The 24,378-nt window shown below is 44.4% G+C and overlaps 1 protein-coding gene across 1 annotated transcript in view; it reads left to right on the top strand.

Annotated features, from left to right (window-relative positions):
• LOC121269585 (V-set and immunoglobulin domain-containing protein 2-like) overlaps positions 1-24,378 on the top strand; it is a 71,892-nt gene that overhangs the window by 11,270 nt on the left and 36,244 nt on the right. The window contains exons 2-3 of the mRNA XM_041174286.1: positions 16,681-16,844; positions 20,780-20,987. Of these exons, the coding sequence (XP_041030220.1) occupies positions 16,681-16,844; positions 20,780-20,987 (372 nt within the window). The remainder of the gene's footprint in view (positions 1-16,680; positions 16,845-20,779; positions 20,988-24,378) is intronic.

The raw sequence follows: 24,378 nt of genomic DNA, 5'->3' as shown, positions 1-24,378 counted from the left end.
CTTTAAGGTGGGGCTGGCCCCCATCACACCAGCATTTATGACCAATGATGCTGTGCACCAGCTCCTGAAGTGCTGAGGTACTGAAGGCAGACACAGCATCAGGTTTGTCTTAAAGTTTCATGGCTACGTCTCTGAGATCGCCCTGATCATGGAATGCAAGTGAGCTCCCTTGACCAGACAGGAGTCAAATATTCTCAGAGGCTGTGCGAAGAATGATGGAGTGTCCTCACTGGATGTCGTCATCATCCTCCTGCAATCGAGCAACTTATTAGAGCCTTCCATGCATCTTCATGACAGGAGAATTCTCACAGAGGCTATTGGCGCTGAGATAATTCAGGCTGGAGTCAAATGTTCACAACTGTGATGTGAGGATCTACGGGGATACCTCACTTCATGTCATCATCATACTCCACAAATCTGGCAGCTATGAGGGCCTTCCAAGTACGCCTGCATTGCCTAGCCAGTGCAAGAGCCTCATCCCCATCATCGTCACCACCGAGGACCTCCTCACCCTCATCCCTGTTGGCGTCTTCCTCATCGGAGCTCCTCCATCTCCTCCTCAGCCAGCTCCTCTCCCCGTTGCAGTGCCAGGTTGTAAAGTGCGCAGCAGATGACGATGATGTGTGACACCCCCTGCAGACTGTATTGCAGGGCTCCACCAGACTGGTCCAGGCACTAGAACAACATCTTCAGCATCCTGATGGTCAGTTTCACCAAGTTGTGAGCTGCTGCACGAGCCTCATTATAGCATCACTCTGCTGCAGTCTGAGGCTGCTGCATGGGTGTCATCAGCCATGGCCTCTGCGGTTAGCCCTTGTCCCCAAGGAGCCAACCCTGCAGCTTCTGTGGACCCTGGAAAACTGCGAGTGACTCAGGATGTAGGCATCGTGCACACGCCCTGGAAACCGTGTGCACACCTGCAGGATGTATTTCTGGTGGTCGCATACCAGCTGCACATTCAGTGAGTGGAATCCCTTGTGGTTGATGAAGTCCACTAAGTGTAGCGATGGAGATCTGAGCACCACATGAGTGCAGTCAATCGCACCCTGCACCTGTGGGAATCCGAAGATCAGAGCGAATCCAATGGCCCTTGCATCCTGGCTGTCCAGGTCCTGTGCGAATTTCACAAAGTTGTGTGCCATGGAGAAGATGGCATCCGGGACCTCATGGATGCATTTCTGGGTGGCGGATTGTGAAATCCCACAGAGGTCGCCTGTGGAGCCCTGAAAGGAGCCACTGGCATAGAAGTTGAGTGCCACGATGTCACTTTCACAACCACTAGCAGTGGATGCCCTCCATGTCCCCTTGGTGCCAAGTCCTGCAGTAAGTGGCAAATGTGGGCCACCAGGTCCCTAGATATGTGCAGTCATTGGTGACACTGGTTCTCAGTCATCCGCAGGAATGGCAGGAGGCATCCATAGACCCTGGGTGTCTCTAGGCGCTGACCAGTCAAGGTGCACTGTCGCTCCCGGCCAGCATGTGTAGGAGCCCCTGCTGCCCCTTCTTCATGAGGTTGCTGCTCCTGCCTTTGCACAGCCAGATGCCACAGTCGATCTCTCCTCCATCTTTTAAAGTCTCTGTAGGCCATCAGGCATACAGCTAGGTCACCAGGATCCATGATTCTGAAGCAGTCCTCCTGCAGCATGAAAGAGAGAGAGAGACGTTGTTATCATGGCTGTACTTAGCACCTTTCCTGACCCTGTGGGACTGCCCCTTAATGTTTCCTGGAGAGTGCTGGTCACCCCTCGGATGGCCAGAGATGAGTGCGCTGCATGGCTGCCCTGTCAAACTGCAACATGGGGAACACTTGTCCAAACCAGGATGCTGAGATTCCAAGGGGCTGTGAGTGCCTCCAGCAGTGACTGCTACATGGGCAGCATTGGAGAAGAGATTGTACAATGTGTGCAGCCCAACTGCTCCATGGTCCAATTATATGGTGGCGGACTCGAAGTCTGTGCCGGTGGTGGGTGGGGGAGGAGTGGAGGGGGGGCAAAGGTATGGAGTGCTTGGTGGTCCTTTGGTGCCTCTGTGTTGCTTGCATGGGTGGGCCAGCTAGGGGCCCGACACCAATCATATCACTATGTCTGCGTCTGATCTGTCTCATTTGCAGAGGCATGGTCAATTTATACAGATGTCCCTAATGCATGGCTACTTCCTTCGCTTACCCTGCCCCCCACCTCGATTGCCTGTGTGCAGGATGCAGCGCCAGGGCAGCACTTGACCCCTACCCCCTCAGCAGTCGCCTGCAGGGCCAGGCATCACTTTCCCCCACCCCCCGGCACCCCTGCGGCCTGTAAACAATGGGCGAGCTGTGGAGAACGCTGCTGCTCACTCACATCAGTTCCCCCAAAGTGAAGGCCGCCAAGTACACATCGCCTGTGTGCTGTTGTGAAACACGTCGATGTGCTTTCCCGCCGACGTGGATGGACGATACGATGGGGTTCCAAGAGCCTGGTGGGATAGCCTTTTAATTATACGCTAATGTATTATAATTAGCTCCCTGCCAACTGATGGCAGGATACGTGTCCCGCTGTCGGCGGGCTGAGCAGACGCCACTGAGAAGCAGGTCGCGCCATATTTTCCACGCACACCGCCTATCACCCCTGCCGCCAGCGGGCTCGGAAAATTCCACCCATGGTCTTCCTAACCCATCTGCATGTAGAAGTCTAGACAGTAACTGCTGAGGGTATTTTGTGTGGAGAGGTGAGAGTTACACCCAGTCCTGAATGTACATTCCAATCCCAATATGTGTGTTCCAACGAGTGGCATGGGACAGTGATTGGGAGTGGTGATCATGGCTGACTTTTCGTTGCCTGTGGCCAAATATAATAACCTATTTTCACATAATGGAGCAAAGACAAAGGCTTCATCCTGACCTGAACCCAGCTCAGCTGGATAACATATGCTGCTTTTATAATGCACAGCAGTTGTGTTTGTGATGCTGGCGTGACCAGTGCTGATCCTGCTGGTGTGAACTTTGTGTTGCTGATGTGATCTGTGTTTGTGCTGATGGTGTGGCCTAGCTGGTGCTGGGCCTGGTGGTATGACCTGTGCTACTGTAATGCTGTTGGTGTGATCGTGACAGTGCTGCTGGTGTGACCTGTATTTGTGTTGCTGGTGTGACCTGTATTTGTGTTGCTGGTATGACCTGCATTTTTGTGTTGCTGGTGTGACCTGCGTTTGTGTTGCTGGTGTGACCTGTGTTTGTGGTGCTTGTGTGACCTGTGTTATTTGTGTTGCTGGTGTGACCTGTGTTTGTGTTGCTGGTGTGACCTGTGTTTTTGTGTTGCTGGTGTGACCTGTGTTTGTGTTGCTGGTGTGACCTGTGTTTTTGTGTTGCTGGTGTGACCTGTGTTTTTGTGTTGCTGGTGTGACCTGTGTTTGTGGTGCTTGTGTGACCTGTGCTTTGTGCTGCTGGTACAACCTTGTTTCTGTTGCTGGTGTGACCTGTGTTTGTGTTGCTGGTGTGACCTGTGTTATTTATGCTGCTGGTACGACCTTGTTTCTGTTGCTGGTGTGACCTGTGTTTGTGTTGCTGGTGTGACCTGTGTTATTTATGCTGCTGGTACGACCTTGTTTCTGTTGCTGGTGTGACCTGTGTTTTTGTGTTGCTGGTACGACCTTGTTTCTGTTGCTGGTGTGACCTGTGTTTTTGTGTTGCTGGTGTGACCCGTGTTTGTGGTTCTTGTGTGACCTGTGTTATTTGTGCTGCTGGTACGACCTTGTTTCTGTTGCTGGTGTGACCTGTGTTTGTGTTGCTGGTGTGACCTGTGTTTGTGCTGCTACTTTACAACATGCAAAATATCTTGAAACTTTGGAGGGGCCACTGTATTTAATCCAATACTAAAGGAGTTTAATTTACCCAGTGAGCCATTGGGAGCCAGTAAGCGTTCGGGAAATATCACATTGCAAAATCCATTCTCAGTTTCTTAAACATCCCCAGGCTGCTGTGTAACTTGTGAACTGTGAAAGGGAACAAAGCAACCATGACTAAGCAATGAAGACATTTCTTGGGGAATTGTGATTGAAGTAAATCACATTTGGCATGGTCCCACTGCATGGTGTAAATAGAATATTATTTACACAGTTATTAGTGAAGTGAGCTCACATGGTTATTCCTGAAGGTTGTTTGAAATGGTTGAAGGGATATGTACTCAAGAGAATAACCTGCCAACAATGAGTAAATGTTCTCACACAATACTGAGTTCCTAAGAGTGGTTACATAATGTAGTTGAGGGGGATTGGATAATCTCACAAACTGGGAGTGAAATTTATCATCACCTGATTGTTATGATTACAGTCCCAACCACATTACTCTCACATATCAATGGAATCGGTAAGATCTACAGGCGTTGGTATTGGGACATGAGCCCATTTTTCTTACTATTAATTCTTGGCAACAAGATTCCCCACAACACACTGCTATTTTTACGTTAAAGAAGGACTGCATACTACAGTGCAGTTTATCCCATGTGCAAACTGTTAGATCTACATAAAGTCCCAGACCTCTTGGTCATACTTCAACCAGTGTGTGCATTAAATTATCAGGGTCTGTCCCCACAGGCAATGCTATGGGAATTAGCTGACACTGTTCCACAGTGTGTCAAAGGGAACTGAGAGGTTACGGTTGAAGCACCAAGGCAAATGTTATTTAAACAAATATAAGCTGGGTTGTGTTCATGTAAAAGGTGCTTACAACTTTTACAGAGGACAGTCACACAGCAAACCATCCCTCCCACCAATGCAGGCCACTGGACTCATTTAAAAGATAGTTGTGGAGGGATGATCCTCTCAAACTGAACCACTCAATGTGAAACTGATGTGATCAGATTGGCCGCGTCTTTCTAAAGACATGCGATGGAAATTAAAATTTGACAGTTTGTTAGACGGACACGACTTACAGGCAGAGGAAGTAGAAAGTTTGGGAAACAGGAATCAGGTGCATCGAGAGTGTGTAAACTCTATTGTACTCAAGCCAGCACTGCAGCTGAGTGTTGCCGAGATACAACTTATACTAACAGGCCACAGTCAGATTCCTCCTGGAATCGTTTCACAAAGGTAGTATTTTTAGAGCATGGCTCTGATTGGATAAATCCACACTGCTGCTGAAAAGGATACAAAGAGTCTGCAAAGTGGTATAGATAAGTTAAGAGAATGGGCAAAAAATCGGCAGATGAAGTATAATGTAGGAAAATATGAGGTTGTCTACTTTGGCAGAAAGAATAGAAAAGCAGAATATTATTTAAATGGAGAGAGAATCTGCTGAATGCTGCTGTACAGAATGACCTGGGTGTCCTTGTACATGAATCACAAGAAGTCAGTATGCAGGTACAGCAAGTAATTAGGAAGGCAAATGGAATATTGTGCGTTATTGCAAAGGGGAAGGAGTATAAAAGTAGGGAAGTCTTGCTACAGCTGTATGGGGCATTGGTGAGACCACTGGAGTATTGTGTCAGTTTTGGTTTCCTTACCTAAGGAAGGATATACTTGCATTGGAAGCAGTTCAGACAACGTTCACTAGGCAGTTCCTGGGATTAAGAAGTTGTCTTATGAAGGAAGTTTCAGTGGGTTGGGCCTATACACATTGTCGTCTTGAAGAATGGGAGGTGATCTTATTGAAACATATAAGATTCTGGGGGTGCTTGATCGAGTAGATGCTGGGAGGATTTTTCCCCTCATTAGGGAATATAGAACCATAGAGTGTTGAATATAGAATCTTTGGAATTCTTTTCCACGAGAGCGGTGGAGACTGGATCATTGACTATGTTCAAGGCCAAGTTCGACATATTTTTGATTGACAAGGGAATTAAGGGTTATGGGGGACAGGGAGGAAAATGGAGTTAAAGCTACAACCATTATCTTTTTGAATGGTGGTGGGTCAGTCTTGTTGGGCCCAATGGTCTAGACCTGCTACTATATCTTATGATCTTATTATCTATTATGATTATGGTTAATTTTATTGAGCAGTTTTCAACCAATCTGGTAAGATTAAAATTTGCCCATTCTTGAATTTTGTAGCGGGGAAGATAAGCGGCCCCTTGGTGTCCTGACTTTTGACTTTGGAGTGGGGCCCAGTCTCCAGCCCCTCTCACTGAGGGGAATTCTCTGTGGTGCACTAGGTCCCCGTCAGTGGAGGTTGTCAGCTTGGGAGGACACAGGGGAGGGGATTTGGTCACCCCCGGGAGCTTCCCTTGGGTCAAGAGGCAAAGCTGGGGGTGGAGCCTGAATCCAGAGCATGGGCTAAAGAAGGAGATGGTGGAGCCTGGGGCCTTGTAAAGAGAGCAAGGGAGAGCAGGACAGCAGCAAGGTGCTAGAGCAGAAGTTCAAGGCCAGTGAGTTGATGCATTGAGGAGCCGAGGCCATGAGGTGCAGACCGAGGCCCCTGATGGTGGCTGGAGAGCTGGGAAATGGTAGCAGAGCAAGTAAACAGCTGCTGGAGACCTAGGTGTACCACCTGGACAGCACTCCAGAGCTTCAGAGGCCCTGAGAAGAGGAAGATTCCCTAATTGTATCTAGGAGACAAGGTAATCTTGTTCACATGGTCACAAGGAATTAGCAATCGGAGATCCACCAACTGAACTCTGCTATCAGGCTGATTAGAGATAAGGCGTTAAGTTCTCAATGGTATCTGGGTGAATCTGGAGCATTGGCCATGAATATCCATTGTAAATAGTTCTTCCTTTAAGTTAAACTTTTCGATTAATGTTTATGATGCCATTGGAATAAAGAATCTCTCCTTTATAACCTTCATGCAGTTCAATTGCTAATCTCACGTTACATTATATTGAGGTTATGGTACTTTATAAGGCTCAGATAAAAGGCTGCACTTATTCAAAGAGAAGACAACCACTACTTTCTCAGGACAACTAGGAATGGACAGTAAATGGAGTTTTGCCAATACCATACACATCACGAGAAGGAATACAAAAAAAATTACCAAAGCCCTTTATTTATCTGATTTTGTCATGAATTGCAAATCCAGAATATAAAGTCCTGGCAAAGACACAACTGCACTACAAAACTACTAAATAAATTCAAAAGAAGATGCTTAAATCTAATTTTCTCATGAACTCTAAGCCACTTCGCATGATCACATCAAAGGAGTATACGGTTTCATTGCTTGCATATATTGCACTTGAAGGGCAGACACCTCTCCACCCTTCTGTGAATATTGTGGATTAAGAAATAAATTCTAGCTGAGCAATGGTTGTGAAGAAATAAGATGCTGGTCTACTGCTTCAAGACTGAAAGCACAATAGGAGATCAGTAGAGCCAGCAAATGGCTGCAAGTTTCCATGATGTAATGGTTCAGTAACCAATCACAGCTGGAATTTCTGCAGCAGAGATTCATTTAATTAATAAAGTGATGTACGGCAGCTAACTCTTTAGCAAGTGGGACACATCCAAATCCATGATCAGTATGTGCAGATACTGGTAATTTAAACAAAATACGTTAAACAATGTGTCTGTCCGATTCCTGGTAATCGCATCGGAATGAACGATGCAGCCCTGTCCCTGGAGTTTGATTGGAGAGGGTGTAGGGAAGCTCATGCCAACAGTCTGGTCAGTGTACCCGTTCCACGAGGTAGATCTCAAAATGATGGCAGTTCCCAACCAGGAACATGTTTATATTGTATTGTCAAAGTGGTTTTTGGAGTTTTAACAAGTAGGAACTGAATTCAAAATCAGCTTTGCAAACAACTGAGGCTTGCCCATTGAAATGGAAAAGCATAGAATTCTAAACATTGCTAAAGCCACATGAGGAGGGGTAAAAATTATTCCCCTATTCTACCACTCCAGGTCTGATTATAACAAGGTTTTTTTTTGCGAGTTTAGAGAGGGTGTGCTTTGTCTATGCGAGAGGAGTCCCACTGTTTATGCTTTCAGATTGTAAAGAATTAGTCAGACAGGTTTAATTAGGTCAAACAAAAAATTAGATAAATTTATTGAAGCTATTTCCTGAATTAAAAAATACTAGGTAAATCGCAACAACCACTCACACATCACACACATTCCCTGGGCCCACACACACTAGTACAGGTGTCAGAATCAGAGGTTAGGCTTAAGGATTTTTCATCGCTTGCAAAGAACCTAAAACAAAGGAATATATGGTTAGCTGTCCTTTGGCTGATCTCGATGTGGTGATTCATGTTGTGGTTGTTTTGTTCACTTGTCTTCCTGGGTGTAGTTGTAAATTTCCATTTTAAATTCCCAAAAGATCTCAGTGTGCAGTAGATTTCTCCTCTTAGGATGGTTACTTTGCAAATCTAGGTAGAATACTTTTGAGAGCGAGAGAGAGCAAACAGTTCTTGCAGCCTGTTTTCAGTATAACGTTCTGATTTATGATCCCTCTCTGCTGTAAAGAACCCATTTTTTTATTTTTCTTTGACTGTGGCTTTAAAATTGGACTGTGACTTTAAAAACTACCATGGCTGCAGTTGAAAGACGTGTTCACTGGAACAGGATGAGACATGTCTACAGTGTTGGTTATCCTGGAACAGACAGTGCCATAATAGAACAGGATGGTGCCAGAAAAGAGCTCTGGACTTGAGGGAACTGCTTAATGAAAACATTCTAATTGGCTCCTGACCAGGTGAGCAGGGTTTTGTGTGATAACAGGTCAGGCAGAACAGCTCTGAGCCTGCAAAGAGGGAAGACCTGAAACCTCTCTCTCCTGTGTTTGGAAAATTCCATCAATTCTCCCATAATAGCTTGCTGGTTATCCCCCACATCTCTGTAACCTGCTTTTTCTGAAAACCCCTGTCAAGAGGAAAAAGGGAAAATCACCAGCAAGTTTTTCAACCAGTGAGCCACAGACTGAAAGTGCTGGGAGAGCACTCATGTCATCAACAACAAATAATAAGGACTTTGGAAGGCATCAATCAAAATCAACCCATCCTAATCCTGTACTCCGTGTTGGTGCTATTGAACTGTTTTATCTCACCCTTCAACTCAATGTTTTGTGTGTCTTATCTGTGTGTGTGATTGTATATAGGGGTTTAAGAATGGGTGGAGTTTACGTTATTGAGTAAGAAGTTAGAAGCTCATATTTCTTACTTTTGTTAGTTAAAAGAAATTTGTTCAATAAACAGTTATTTACTTATTAAGTTTACAAATCTGGTGCCGGTATTCTGTGAACGTGAATTAAACAGTTGGGTAGAGTTGGGGCAATCTGGTGGTTTGGTCAAACTTTTCACATTTGTTGCAGCTCGGGGAACAGTGGGGCTTGGTATTACAGTGCACTATCCCCAGTGTGTCGTGATAAAATCTGGGGGCTTGAGTCTGGGATATTTTGGAACAAAAGACAACAACGAGTTGGGTTTGGATTTAATAAGTAATAAAGTCTAAAGGAAACACCAGGGCCTGGATTTTTCCTATGGCGGGCGGGCTGGATGGGAGTGGAACTGATTGCCACCTGTGCTCGGCTGTGTGCTGCCATTTTACGCGGGTGGGCCAATTAAGACCTGTCCAGTGTAACGCGCAGCCGGTGGCGCTCAGCGCTACCTGTACACCGGTACACCGGGAGGAGGGAGAGCCGGGGGCTGTGCTCTTTCGCGCATGCATATGAAAGAGAGCAGAAATCTCCCTGAGGCACGGAGCCACCCCGGGGAGATTGAATAGATTATAAAACGTTTTAATAAATTAAGTAAATATTTATTTAAACATGTTCCCTTATGTGATGGCGTCACGTGAGTTGGGACATGTTTGTGAAATTGGGAAAATGTATTTATTTTATAAAAGCTTCAGGAAACCTCATCCCACCTGTGGATGAGGTTTACTGAAAAATGCAAAGGCCGCTTGGGCTTTTCACCTGCCTGCCAACTTTCAGGTTAGACGGGAGGCATTCTAAAGTATTTTAATTAATCCCTCATGGCCTTAATAAGCCCTTAACATCAGTGGACATGTAGCTGACTCCGGTGCACGCCTGCCGAACGAAATATCATGATGACACGTAATGACAATGGATGCACACCCGACATCATTGTGTTTCATTTTACATGTCAGGCCTGGCCCCGCACACTGACTGGAAGATTCAGCCCCAGGTTTGTACTATCAAAAATAAGATGGCACTGGAAACTGCTAAAACCTTCCTGCAAGTGGAAGAGATGTTCCTGACAATTTTACAAGGGATCCCAAAAACCAGGTTAATCGAATTGGCAAGTATATTAACAGTAGGGTTGCCTGCCAAAGCTAGGAAGACAGAAATAATCCAAGGTGTAGCAGAGCATTTAAAGTTGGAAGTGATACCTGACACTAGTGAGTCATAGCTGGAGGTAGAGACTTCAGATAGAAATGAAAAAGCTTGAACTTGAACCAGCAAAGGAAATGAAATTTGAGTTAGAGGCGGCAGAAAAGGGAAGAGATCCAAAAGGATGAGGCAGAAAGGGCAGAGAAAGAAAGGAAAAAAGAAAGAGAGAGAGCATTTCAAAAGGAGTTAGAAATGGCGAGGTTAGAAAAGGAGGAAAGAGAAAAAGAGAGAGACGGAGGATTCCAGCTTAGAATGCTGGCAGTTCAAAAAGAGACACCAGGAGGTGAGGCAAGACTTATGTCCAGATCACAATCCAGTGGGGAGACGTTTAGATTTGCACAAGCTCTTCCAAAATTTGAAGAGAGTTGTTGAAGCATTTTTTATTTCATTTGAGAAGATAGCTAAACAGATGAATTGGCCAAAGGAAAACTGGACTTTGCCCATGCAGAGCAAATTGACAGGTAGAGCACAGGAAATTTATGCCTCACTGTCAGAGGGTTTCTAGGGATTATGATGTGGTGAAAAAGGCCATTTTGAATGCATATGAGTTGGTCCCTGAAGCATACAGACAAAAGTTTTGAGACTTAAGGAAACAGCCTTGGGAAACCTACATTGCATTTGAAAGAATTAAGCAAAGTAGTTTTGACAGATGGATACGAGCATTAGGAGTTGAAACTGCCTATGAAGTTCTCAGAGAGACCATTCTCTTAGAGAAAATTAAAAACTCCCTACCTTCTGTAATAAGAACCCATGTGAAAGACCAAAGGGTTGCAACTGCTAGATAGGCAGCAGTAATGGCTGGCGATTATGAGCTGATCTATAAAACTAAACCTTTTTTCCCATCACCCCTATGAATTTGAAAAGGATAGAAAGTGGGAGAGTGAAAGTAAGGCAAGTAGCCAAGTTAAAGAATGGATAACTGGGAATACCTTGAGATCTCCTCCCCAGATCAGGAAGGAAGGTACTGAGGGTGGAGGTGAAACTCAAAGGCCTAAATATTTCCGTAGTAATAAAGTGGGACACACTCGTTCAGATTGCTGGAAGTTGCGAGGGAAGCTCAAAGGACTTATTGGGATTTGTAAGAGTGAGTCTGAAAAGGGAATGCAAAAAGAAAATGCCACAGACCAAATTGTAGCTTTAACTATAAATAAGTGTCTGGAGGTAAACACTGCTGTGAATACAGGTGAAGTGAATAAGGTAGACGTGAGACATAAAGGGTTTTTGTCTAAAGGGAAGGGAACCCCTTTTTCATCAAATGCTGCAGCTAAACCCATAACTATATTAAGGGACACAGGAGCTACTTAAACTCTTTTTCTGGAGAATGGCCTAAATTTCCCTCCAGATAGTTCAATCAACCAAAGTATTGGTAAATGGAATAATGGAGAGTATATCCCGGTTCCATTGTACAAAGTACAATCAGAGTGTGATTTGTTGTCTGGATCAGTGGTTGTTGGAGTGGGTAAGAAATTACCTGTGGATGGAGTTGATTTACTCCAGGGGAATGATTTGGCAGGAGTGAAGGTTATAGCTTCGCCCATAATCACAGAAAGCCCCAGAGAGGCTAAAGAGACAGTACAATTACAAGAACAAGTTCCTGGTATTTTTCCATCACATATGGTGACCAGAGCAAAGGCAAAACAAAGTCCATCACCAGAGGTCAAAGGAATACCATGAGCAGATGTTAGAGTAGCTAAAACTTTCTTTAAGGATGAGGATAATTCAAAGGAAGTTTTTGGCATGTTGTATTTAATTGATGCTCCGAAAGCAGATCCAGAGTTAAACAGTTAGTTCACACTGAAGCTGAGGCATAAGGAGTTCCGGAGTGCTGTTACCTTAAAAAACTGAGCTCTGATGAGGAAGTGGAGACACCCTCACAGACCTGCAGATGAGGAATGAATGTACCACTATCATCAGATAGTGGTACCGCCCAAATTTTGTAAGGAGATATTGTGAGTAGCACATGAAATCCCTATGGCAGGATATGTAGGAATACAGAAAACCCAAGCATCGATAAACAAGCATTTTACCTGGCCAAGACTTCCTAAGGACGTAGTGCAATTTTGTAAGATGTGTCACACATGTCAGGTCATAGGTAAACTCCAACATGTAATCCAACCAACACCTTTAATACCCATGCCAGTTTTTGAAGAACCATTCAGTTGGGTATGAGTAGATTGTGTAGGACCATTACCTAAAATGAAAGCAGAACATCGATATGTCCTGACAATTATGGATATGACAACCCGATTTCCAGAAGCTATTCCTTTAAGGACAATTACAGCTAAGGTGGTAATGGAAATGTTAACTCAGTTTTTCACTCATTATGGTCTACCAATTGAAATACAATCTGACCAAGCTTCTAACTTCATGTCTAAGAATGTCTAGCGCATAATCAACAATTTGGGTATCAAACAACTAAAGTCTACTGCCTTTTACCCACAGACATGGGGAACTTTAGAGAGCTATCATCAGGCTCTCAAAATCATGATTAACACCTGTTGCCATGAATACCCAAAGGATTGGGTCAAAGAATTAGATTCCTTACTGTTTGCTACCAGAGATTCTCCCAGTGAGTTAATGGATTTAGTCAATTTGTATTGATCTATGGTCATGAAATAAGACATCCACTAAAATTGATTTTAAAAAGTTCTTAAAGCCAAAAGACAGATTCTCCATGTTGGGTTATGTTTCTAGAAAGACTCACAGGAGCATGTAAAGTAGCAGGAAAGCACTTAAAAATTTCCCAAGCCAAAATGAAAGAATGGGCAGGCAAGCATGCTACAACTAGAATGTTCCAAACAGGAGATGAAGTATTGGTATTATTACCTTTACAGGGTGAACCCCTGAAAGCAAAATTCAGTGGTCCCCCTACAAGATAGTTAGGAGAGTTAGTGCAGTGACTTATCTGATAAATGCTCCTGAGTGTAGGAAGAAGAAACGGTTATGTCACAGAAACATGTTGAAGCAGTATCATCGCAGAGGAGATGATCAGAAAGAGTGCCAGTATTGGAGGATGACAAAAACCATAAAAGTAATGTAGAAGGAGAAGTAGATAGTGCTCAAAGTGAACCACCTACAATTTGACTAGCCAATACAAAAATAATGGGACAGTTAAACATTGTGTTCTCAAATTTAGAGGAAGGACCACAGAAAGACTTAATAAGGTTACTTAGGAAGTATAAGGAAATGTGTAGGGATACACCTGAATGTTCTACGTTAACTAAACATGATGTGGACTTAGGAGACTCAGTGCCGATGAAACAACGTCTGTACTGTTGACCCCAGAGAAGTGAGCTCAGTTAGAAACTGAGGTCAAATATATGCTGGAAAGTAAATTGATCGAACCCAGCCAAAGCAGCTGGAGCTCATCAGTCATGTTGGATCCTAAGGCGGATGGATCCATTCGATTTTGTATAGACTATAGGAAAGTGAATGTAGTAACGAGGACAGATTCGTACCCAATTCCACAGTTAGAGGATTGCATCGATAGGGTGGGCAGTGCATCATTTCTTTCTAAATTTGACCTATTGAAGGGGCAGTGGCAAGTGCCATTTACATCAAAGACTAAAGAAATATCCGCCTTTGTGAGACTAAGTGGATTGTATCAATGTCTAGTCATGCCAGTTGGGTTTAAAAACACCCTGGCTACATCCTAGAGACTTATGAATCGAGCTGAAGTACCTAACTGTGTGATTTGTTTAGATGATGTCGTCATATATAGTAACACATAGGAAGAATATGTAAAGCAATTATAGGATCTATATAAGCAATTTCAGTTAGCTGGCTTAGTCATAAATCTGGCCAAAAGCGAGTTTGTAAAAGAAAGGGTAACTTACCTAGGTCACATTGTCAGACAAGGGCAGGTGTTGCCGAGAACAGCAAAAACGAACGCCCTAATAGAATTTCCCAGTCCTAAAACCATATGAGAAATTATGAGGTTTTTGGGAATGTGTGGGTGCCTAATTTCAGCCCAATAGCTGTACCTCTCGCCAATTTGTTAAGAAAACAGGTAAAAATGGTATGGTCGACAGAATGCCAAGCAGCCTTTGAAAAGCTGAAGGCAGCTTTAATAAATAAAACAGTGTTGGCCGCCCCGATTTTACCAAACCTTTTAAAATGGCGGCTGATACTAGTGACTTGGGGGTAGGTGTGGTTCTATTACAGGATGATAAATTAGGGATAGAGGAGCTGGTGGGGTACTTTCCAAGAAACTGAAGCAATATCAGAGGAAGTACTCTACAGGAGAAAATGAAACTCTAGCACTGTTGTTGTCTCTTCAATACCTTCATGTTTATTTCCAACATGATAACAAAGAAACACTAATCTACACTGACCGTAATCCACTGGTGTTTATGGACAATTTTAAAACTCAAAATGTGAGACTATTTCTATTGTTTCTATTCTATTGTTTCAACCATTCAATGTAAAGATTGTTCACATTGCTGGTTTACATAATGTGTTTGCAGATGCATTGTCCCGGGTGTAAATTACTGAAATAAGTATAAGGGGGAAGGATGGATGAATGATATTAAGTCTCATGTTTCGTTGTCCATGTGTCACATACCTTGTGATGAAATGCATTTTTTAATTGGCTTTTCATCTCTTTTAAAGGTGGAAGCATGTAAATAAACTATTTTTTAATTTTTCTTGGACTGTGGCTTTAAAAACTACCATTGCTTCAGCTGAAAGACATGTTCGCTGGTACAAGATGAAGAATATCTACAGTGTCAATCCTGGAATAGAGAGTGCCATAAGAGAACAAGATGGTGACGGATAGGAGTTCTGGACTAGGGGGAACTGCCTAATGATAGCATTTTAATTGGCGCCTGACCAGGTGACCAGGGTTTTTTGTGGTAACAGTGCATGCAGAACAGCTCTGAGCCTGCAAAGAGGGAAGACCTGAAACCTCCATCTCCTGTGTTTGTAATATTCCATCAATTCTTCCATAATAGCTAGCTGCTTATCCCTCACATCTCTAACCTGCTTTCTCTGAAACCCTGCCAAGAGGAAAAGTGGAAAATCACCAGTAGAGACATTGGAAAGCAAATTTTTCAACCAGTGAACCATGGACTGAAAGTACTTAGAGACCACTTTGTGTCATCAACAGTAAACTATAAGGACTTTGGAAGACATCAATCAAAATCAACCCATCTAACCCTGTGCTCCGGGTTGGTGCTATTGAACTGTTTTATCTCACCCTTAAACTCTATGTTTTGTGTGTGTGTGTGTTTGTGTATAGGAGTTTAAGAAGTGATAGAGTTTAAGTTATTGAGTTAGAAGTTAGCAGCTCATATTTCTTTCTTTTGCCACTAAAGGCAATTTGTTCAATAAACAGTTATGTACCAATAAGTTTACAAACCTGGTGCTGGTATTCTGTTAACCTAAATTAAACAGCTATGTAGAACTAGGGCAATCTGGTGGTTTGGTCAAACTTTTCACATTTGTTGCAGCTTGGAGAACAGTGGGGCTTGATATTACAGCGCACTATCCACAGTGAGTCGTGGCACTGCTTGGTAGCACAGTTTCTTAAAGTACCCTGCTGGCTGTATACTCCAAAGAAATTTGATTAATCCATGTCTGCTGCAGTCATTGTTTTTAGAATAGGTAATTGCATTTTCATGTCTCATCTTAGAAACTTTTGCAAAGTTTCAGGATAGTGTAAAGCCAACAGGAGTTGGAGTCTTTAACACTCGCAGGTATTTGAGCATCTGTTCTGTTTCATCCTGGTTGCTGAAATGCAAGCTTGTTTTTGTAGCCATCTGGCATTTTCCATTGTTTTAAGAGGATTTCAGCTTATTTTTTAAAATCTAGCAAGAAAAAGAAAAATGAGAAATTATATCTTTTTTTAAAAAAGCATGTCCTCGTAACAATATGGCTGATTATTGTTGGTGCCATTGGTGACAAGTAAGAAAATAAGCTGTGAAAGCATGTGGTACATTTCCCTCAAATTGTTTTGAGGGCATGGGAATTGTCAAATATTGGATATCTTTGAAGGCCCCTCTCAATGGGCCACATTTTTTACGCTCTTTGGATTATCTACAAGTCTTTTTAAAGGAGGTACTTAGAAACATATCAGTCTAGTAGAAACTTGTGAATTCAAACTAATCACAATAGTTGGAGAATTTTTAAAATTCCGCTTAGAAAATTCTGAGGGATAAAAAGCTAGCATTGGTAAACTGAGACAATGAAGTTGTTGAATTGTTCTAAAAATCCAATTGATTCACTAATGCTCTTTAGGGAAGAAAATCTATCATCCTTACCCAGTAAGCAACCACTTAATTGTATTAAACTGCTATGAGGAATACTACATAGACTGTAGCTGTTCAACATAACTGCCAATGTTGGCCTTCCCAGTCACACTGGATTCCTGAGAATTTTTTTTTTTAAAAGATCTACTCTGAAATATAATTCCCTCCAATTTGCTTTCACAGGTGCAGTACAGTCCATATATGTAACAACAGATCAGCCAGATGTGGTAGTGAATGTTGGCAACAATGCAACGCTTGACTGCACTTACAGAACAAATGTTGGATCCATGTTTTCGCTTGAATGGCGCTTTGCAACAGGCACAAAAGCAGATGCAGAAGCTATGAAGGTAAGAATAGGTACTGTCCCATTTCTCTCCATTTAAAAACACACTTGTTTTCTGTTTCCAAACCATTGGCCAGTGTAAAGGAGTGCAAAAGAAAGAATTGTACATAGTGCTGCATCTCAATCATAGATGTCAGCCTTGGCTCAGTTGGTAGCGGGCTCTTACATCTGTTAAAAGGTTGTGGGTTCAGCCCCACTCCAGGAACATGAACAAAAAACCTAGACTGACTCTTCAGGGTAGCAGTGGGGGAGCACTGCACTATTGGAGGTGCTGACTTTCAGATGAGATGTTAAACCAAGGTGGACATAAAAGATAGCAAAGCATTATTTTGAAGAAGAGCAGGGGAGTTGTCCCTGTTGTGCTGGCTAAGATTTATCCCTCAACCAGCATCCCTAAATTATTGGGTCATTGTCACATTGCTGCTTGTAGGATCTTACTGGGCACAAATTGGCTGCAGCAGGTCTTGCAATTGTGAGAAAGTGCTTCATTGACTGTAAATTTGTTCTGAAATGCAAGTCCCTTCTTTCACCTCAAAGCATTTCATATACAGTGAATTACATTGAAGTGTAGCCATTGTTATGTAAGCAAAAGCAGCAGCCATTTTGTACACAGCATGATGCTACAAACAATAAGATGGATGACCAATTACTGTAGGGAGAATTGTAAATCTTGCACAGCCGACCTTGCAATGAGCAGGAAGACTTTCCGGGAGATGCAGTCCATTTTCATGGCTGAGCTTCATTCGATTGGAGCCTGCTACCCTCCTTTCCCTCTGTGTCAACTTGCCAGACTTGGTTGGAGTAATATTGGGTGTCGCAGAGGCTGCCTAGCCAGTAGCAAGTTAAGTCACCAGGAGTAGGAGGGTTCGGGAGGGTGTCAGGAATATGGAAGGGGGACTAGGGGGACCAGGGATGGCAGCTGCCCAAAGTATTTTTGTGGTATCCAAAGGAATGCTACCAATCATCTTGGCTCCGCAGCAACATAATTTTTTTACTTATCTTTGAAGGCGTGCATTTTCCATCAGTTTCTACTTTATTAGAATAATTCAATCAGTTTATTAGAATAAATTCATCAGATTTCTGAGAGGTCTTGTGGCCTCTCAGCCTCCCATTTTAAGATAATCTCTGTGTGGACAAAGAGCAGTAAGTAGGCTGGCTTGCTTTACCTTCCTCAATGCCAGATGTCCATCAGCTGGATAGAGTTAAATCGCCCCTTCTCCTTTCTGGTGGGATTGGGGTTGAGGCAGGACGTTTGGACAGGACAACTTCCTGTTCTTCTCCAAATAGAGCCGGCGATGTTAGAACATCTTTGGTTTAAAATCTTCTACCAAGTTTTGTCTGAAAGGGCCAACTGGTCTCCTCCTGCTGTTAGGTCCTATGTTCCCATGACACTTTGGTGGGTATGCATAATATTGTGGGAAAATAATTAGTGTTTAAATCTGTGATAAATAGAGCGGATTGGGGTGGGGTTGGTTGGGGGGGGGTGGGGCTGTGTGGGGTCGGGGGGGGGGGGGGGTGGGGGGGGGGGGGGGGTGCTGCTGGCATGCAGTGGGACCTGGCCATGGGTTCTGAACCTGATTGTTGCATGGCTTTGCCATGGCTCTTTATCTCAACCACCAATGCCCAAAAGGTTCAATGGTCTCATAAGGATGGGAAAAATGACATAGCATTCAATGGTCTCATAGGGATGGGATAAATGACATAGCAATTTTAGATGCCAACCCCAGTCTGACTTTCTCAGCATTCTCCTGCACAACACCCTTCAGACCAACGCAGCTTGCAGCTGCTCATTCCATCCTCTGGGCACCTCCTCACGCCCACATGGAGTACTGTGTACAGTATTGCTCACCTTATTTAAGGAAGGATGTAAATGCATTGGAAGCAGTTCAGAGAAGGTTTACTAAACTAATACCTGGATTGGGTGGGTTGTTATTTGGGGAAAGGTTGGACAGTCTAGGCTTGTATCCATTGGAGTTTAGAAGAGTAAGAGGCAACTTGATTGAAACATACAAGATCCTGAGGGGTCTTGACAGGGTGGATGTGGAGAGGGGAATCTAGTGATAGGGGCCACTGTTTAAAAGTAAGGGGTTGCCCGTTTAGGACAGAGATGAGGAGAATTTTTTTTCTCTCAGAGGATTGTGAATCTTTAGAACTTTCTTCACAAGACAGTGGAAGCAGAGTCTTTTAATATTTTTAAGGCAGCGCTAGGTAGATTCTTGATAAGCAAGGAGGTGAAAGGTTATCGGCGCTAGGCAGGAATGTGGAATTGAGGTTACAATCAGATCAGCCATGATATGTTTGTATGTTCGTCTGAATGGCACGTCTCAAACTCACACTCATTGCCACTCATGCCCAAGCCTCACAGTCGCCCTCCACAATTGATGTCATTCCCTCTTCTTCAAACAATCCATTTCTCACACTCATAACTCTTCGCTTTCTCTCCTTGCTGGAGTAGAGAGTGCACAGTTCCAGGGAGAGGAAGAAAACCTGAGGGATGGCCCTCCAGTGGCAGCCATCTTGATGACCACAGGCAATGCATGACCACCTGGTCTACTGGGAAGGAGGTCTTGTTCCAGAAGGCTGCAGATATCAGCAATGACCTGTCGTGAAACTCTGAGCCTCAGGGGACAATGGTACTCAGATATATCAAGAATGCTGATCCTCTACCTGCAGATCCTGTGTTGGGGTCTTGCCTCCTTCCATATGGAGCTTTGTGTCCATTCCAGCTGCCCTATGGAGCAGCAGGTGACTGAGGCAAAAGAACTAGTGCTGCTGCTTCTGTTGTTGCTCTTGTTGGTTCTACTCCTCTTGTTCCTCGTCAGAGGTCCAAGGTAGACCTGTATACGCTGCTCCCATGCTGTAGTGAAGGCTGACAGCAGGAAAGGTCAAATCAAGATGAGCAAAGGCCAAGGAAGGTGAAATGGCTTCCAAAACATCTGAAATAACCCGTGAAGCAATGAAATCTCACTTGCTGAACAAATGCTGTGAGCACCAGCCTTTCACATAGGCAGGGCAGCAGCTTTACAGTTTCACTCCATAAGGGCTTTCCAGCCTGTCAATTTCACTGATCAATGACTCCCTACTGTGCTCTTACCTTATTGACCCTGGCAAGTTCCACACAGCTCAAGAAAACCATTAATTGGCTGTCAAAGCCACAATTCAGGCCTAAAGTGTCAATTAATTGATTATTGAAATACCTGACCTGATAGGTCTGGGGGGCAGGGGGGGTGGTTTCTTGCTCAGATCAGAACAAGCCGAGGTGAAACCTGGAAATGGGCAGGATCATGTCAGGCTTTCCACCCGACTGACATCTTTTGGGGATTTAATCCTCTGACCTCACCAAAACGCACCCCCTACCAACACCACCACCCAACCCCCTCCCCTCCACCACCACCACCCCCCCCCCCCCTCCCACAACGCCCCTTCCCCAGGCAATTAAAATTCTGCCCATGGTCTCAGATGAGATGTTTACAGTTACAAATAGGTGACTTGGCCTTTTGGATGATATGACATCCAATCTCTTAACATTTCAGTGATACATTACAGCATCACTGAACTGAGAAGAATCCAGTCATAACAAAAACATTTCTTTATGGGCACTTCAGCAGTTTGGAGTACCAGAGTCCTCCAGCACTCTATTTACAGGCACAAGATTGGTCCCTACTCTACTGGAGTTCGCAAACTCACTATAACATGGAAAACCATTACTTGGAGGCTGGGAAATCCTTATAAAGAAGAGGGCCACTCAAAGGGAAAGCTTTAGGCTATAATGCAATTGCTTAGAAGTAGAAGCCAGGGACAAGATTCCTTAACCTGATAGGCACGGGAGATGCATGGCCTAGCTATATCTCAAGAGCACAGCTCATAATTACGAAACTGAGGTCTGTAACATTCATATTTTTCAACAGATAAATTTCTAATAAAATTCTATCTGCTCAGATTCTTTATTATACTGATGGGAAAACGTATACACTTGGGCCACAAGCTAATCGAATCAAACTGATTGCCCAGAATCCGATTCACGGAGTTGCATCCATCAGAATTGAAAACACCAGGTCATCAGACACTGGCCGGTATTCCTGTGATATAAACAATCCCCCGGATTTTACTGGACCCACCGAGGCATTTGTCAATTTAATCGTCCGAGGTAAGATGACGAAACTGAAAATGTACTGTTCATTACCTTGTTAATCTGTAACCATTGTGCCACTATTACATGTCCCACATGCTGGGAATATTTAATTGCAAAATATTTTTTAAATTAAGTAAAAAAAGGTTTTTTATTGTTCAACACATCAAATGTATTTTAATTTTAATTTAATTAACATATGTAGAAGGGTCGAGAACAACAGAGGGCACCACTTTTAAGGTCATTGGCCAAAGAACCAATGATGACATGTGAAAGAACATTTTTATGCAGCAAGTGCTTAGGATTTGCATTGCACTGCCTGACAGTGCAGTGGAGACAGAGTTAATCATGGCTTTCAAAAGGGAATTGGATAAGCACCTGAAGAGAGAAAATTTGCAGGACCACGGGAAACGGCAGGGGAGTGGGACCAGCTGAGTTCCTCTTGCAGACAACTGGTATGGACACGATGGGCCAAACGGCCTCCTTCTGTGCTATAACCATTCTATGATTCTATTCCATAAGGTTCAAAGAATGACCATCAGAATTAGCCTTTAATAAATAGATTCAACAGGTTTAATTGGAAAGGAGAGAGGAAACAGCAGGTACTTTCCAACATTGTTGTTCTTGTTACCTTTATAAATATATATTTATCTAATATATAATTGTCTAATAAAATCATTTTGATGGGTCCCTGGGTGACTATTACTGGGAAGTTCGGAGGAAGGTATGTTGAAGTTATAATCTCTTTCAGCTATTTTTTTTTTGAACGATTTCCTTAGAGTCCCTCCCTCAGGCATGTAATATTTCCTGGCCAATAGTAAATGACCAGTGTCTGCAATGTGATTGATCCCTAGATTCCTGTTGCACCACAGTTTCCGGTAACAGCCTGAGTGCTGCATTTGAGTGTGAATTCTGCTCCACTATATAGGAACAACAAGGGAGAAATTCCCAGTTATACCTATAAATGCCTGCCTTTTCATAATTACTGACCTGCTAATAAACCCCAGGGGACTCACTGTTAGAAGATGTGATGATTCCGAGAAATCAACTTTGCTCGTGTGTCTCTAATTAGATCTCACATTTCCTTTTTGAATACATAGGGTGGAATCGTTCCAGATTTGCACCAAGTGTGGTAGTGGGCAGGTAAAACATCGTTTACCCGCCCGCTGCAATGGGGGCTTTTCACACCGCATCATCTCATCAATCATGCATTAATTATGCATTCCGGGGAAACACGCCATTTCCTTGATGCGCAGGTGCTCATTTACCCGCCACACCATCACCTTGCTGCTTCAGCACGCCGGGCACCATATTGTCATATTATAAAGTCCAGCCGCATGCACGCATCTCGGTGCTTTCAGCCCACAACTGCTGCAAAGAAGACGTGGCCCTCTAAGGCAAGAAGACTGCAGTCCCCAGGAACAATGACACGTCCCTTGAGCATCTTTTTAATGCCGTGGAGGTTCGCCATGCTGTCCTCTACCCCCACTCTGGCTGCAAATGGGTAGCAACCTCACGAATCCAGCTTGGGAGGCAGTGGCAGCAGTGGTCAGCACCAAAGCCCTGCAAAAGAGGACAGCCACCCAGTGCCACAAGAGGATGAATGATCTTCTCCATTCTGCCAGAGTAAGTCACTCTTCTTATCACTCTCAACTCACACACTCACAAAACTATCACATACCCACAGGGCCCTCATTCGCTGCCAGTTCAAGGGACATCACCATTCACTCTCTCACAAGAATTTTCATTACCCTTATCCTGTCCATGGGACCACTCACCACCCACTCATGCCAGGCATACTTATTATCTGGCCTGGCAGGCACCCTGCTTACACTCTCTCCCTTTCTATTCATGCAGGACAAACTGGCACACAAGAGGGAGATGTTGCTTACCGGTGGAGGAATGCCTGAAATCAAGGTCCTCACAGATTTTGAAAACAGAGCCATCCAGCTGGCTGGTGAGAATCTAGACTGTTCCTGCGCTGTCGGCGAGCTCAGCTGTTCTCTGCCAAGTGAGGATCCATTAGACAGCTATGCTGTGAGTGATGTGTCCTGTTTTACAGGTCATTGCAGTGCACTAATTATCCCTCTTTGCTTTCGCAGGCACAACTGGGAAACAGCCAGCGGAGTCCATGACCCAGGGCATCCAACCAAGCCCTGAAGGTACCTTCGATGAGGAACCTGGATGCACCTCTACTTGAAGTCACATCACAGCGCTCACCCACACCCTTCACCAGCACAGAGAGACATACATTGGTGGGACCTAGCTTTACAGTAGCCTCGGGATCACAACCTGGTGAACACAACACACTATCTAATCCACAGCAGGCAGCAGCAGGGACTTCCCAGGTGCCCGGCACTCGGAGGACTGCTGGAGGCCAGAATTTGCTAAGTCTGAGACAGATGACGAGCCTCTGGACTCGATAATGTCTCAGTTGCTGGAGCTGAAAAGACATGCTTGGGAACATCAGGAAGGGATGTCCGCTATGCACCTCAGATTGCAAGGCATGATGGAGGAGTCCATCACCTTCAGGCTGAGGTGATAGCTCCGGCATGCCAATGTATCAAGGTCAACACTGGCGACCACAATGGAAACCTTGATCAAGGATGTTGCTCCTGCACTGCTGCGCGGACTCAGCTCAAACACCGATGTCATAGTTAGCCCCAAACAGTGTGTACGCGAGAGGGGTGCAGGGCAGTTCGATCTCACTCCAGCCAGCCCTTCTCCTCAAGGAGTCAGCCAGGGGCCCTTGTGCACCCATGGCGGAGAGGATCAGCAGGTGCACAGTCCAGGGCCATTCACCCAGATGATTCCGGGAGTATTCGGCCCATCCGAATCCTCTCTTCCTGTGACCTCAGCAGCTCCAGCTTCACAGGCCGAGCAGGATGCCACTGCCACACAGCAGGATCCTGAAAGCAGGCCGGAGCACTCCTCCGCTCTGGATGTGTGGGAAGCACCAAGGCAGGATTGGGCAAGTTTTTGAAGATGTAGCTGCACAGCCTGGGCACAACTGTTAATCACTTGTACATGGTGTTCACTATTGTTAATTAACTCCCAAGAATGTCTCCCTGCCTATGGCTCCTTGTCCTGATGAGCAGTGTTCATGTCACTCAGATGTGAAACCTTTCTGCACAAGATAAAGGCAGGTATCTCAGTCCAGGGACTCTTCCTTGAGCTCTGTGCAGGCTTCGGACCAAAGTGATGGTCCGGCTTCACACTCTCTGGACACATTACTGATGCCTGATCTTGATGGTGCTGGTCATTGCTGCCAAAATGGAGTGGGCAGGTTTCACAGAGTTCTGTCATACTCTTTATGTGCTCTCAGCACCTTTAAGGTGGAGCTGGCCCCATCTCCTCAGCACCTGTGAAGCTGTGCTCCTGAAGGGGTCAGGTGCTGAAGGCTGACAAA

The sequence above is a fragment of the Carcharodon carcharias genome, chromosome 25 (genome assembly GCF_017639515.1).
Source record: "Carcharodon carcharias isolate sCarCar2 chromosome 25, sCarCar2.pri, whole genome shotgun sequence".
In the NCBI taxonomy this organism is placed as follows: domain Eukaryota; kingdom Metazoa; phylum Chordata; class Chondrichthyes; order Lamniformes; family Lamnidae; genus Carcharodon; species Carcharodon carcharias.
This window is presented reverse-complemented; position numbering and strand designations above follow the sequence as displayed.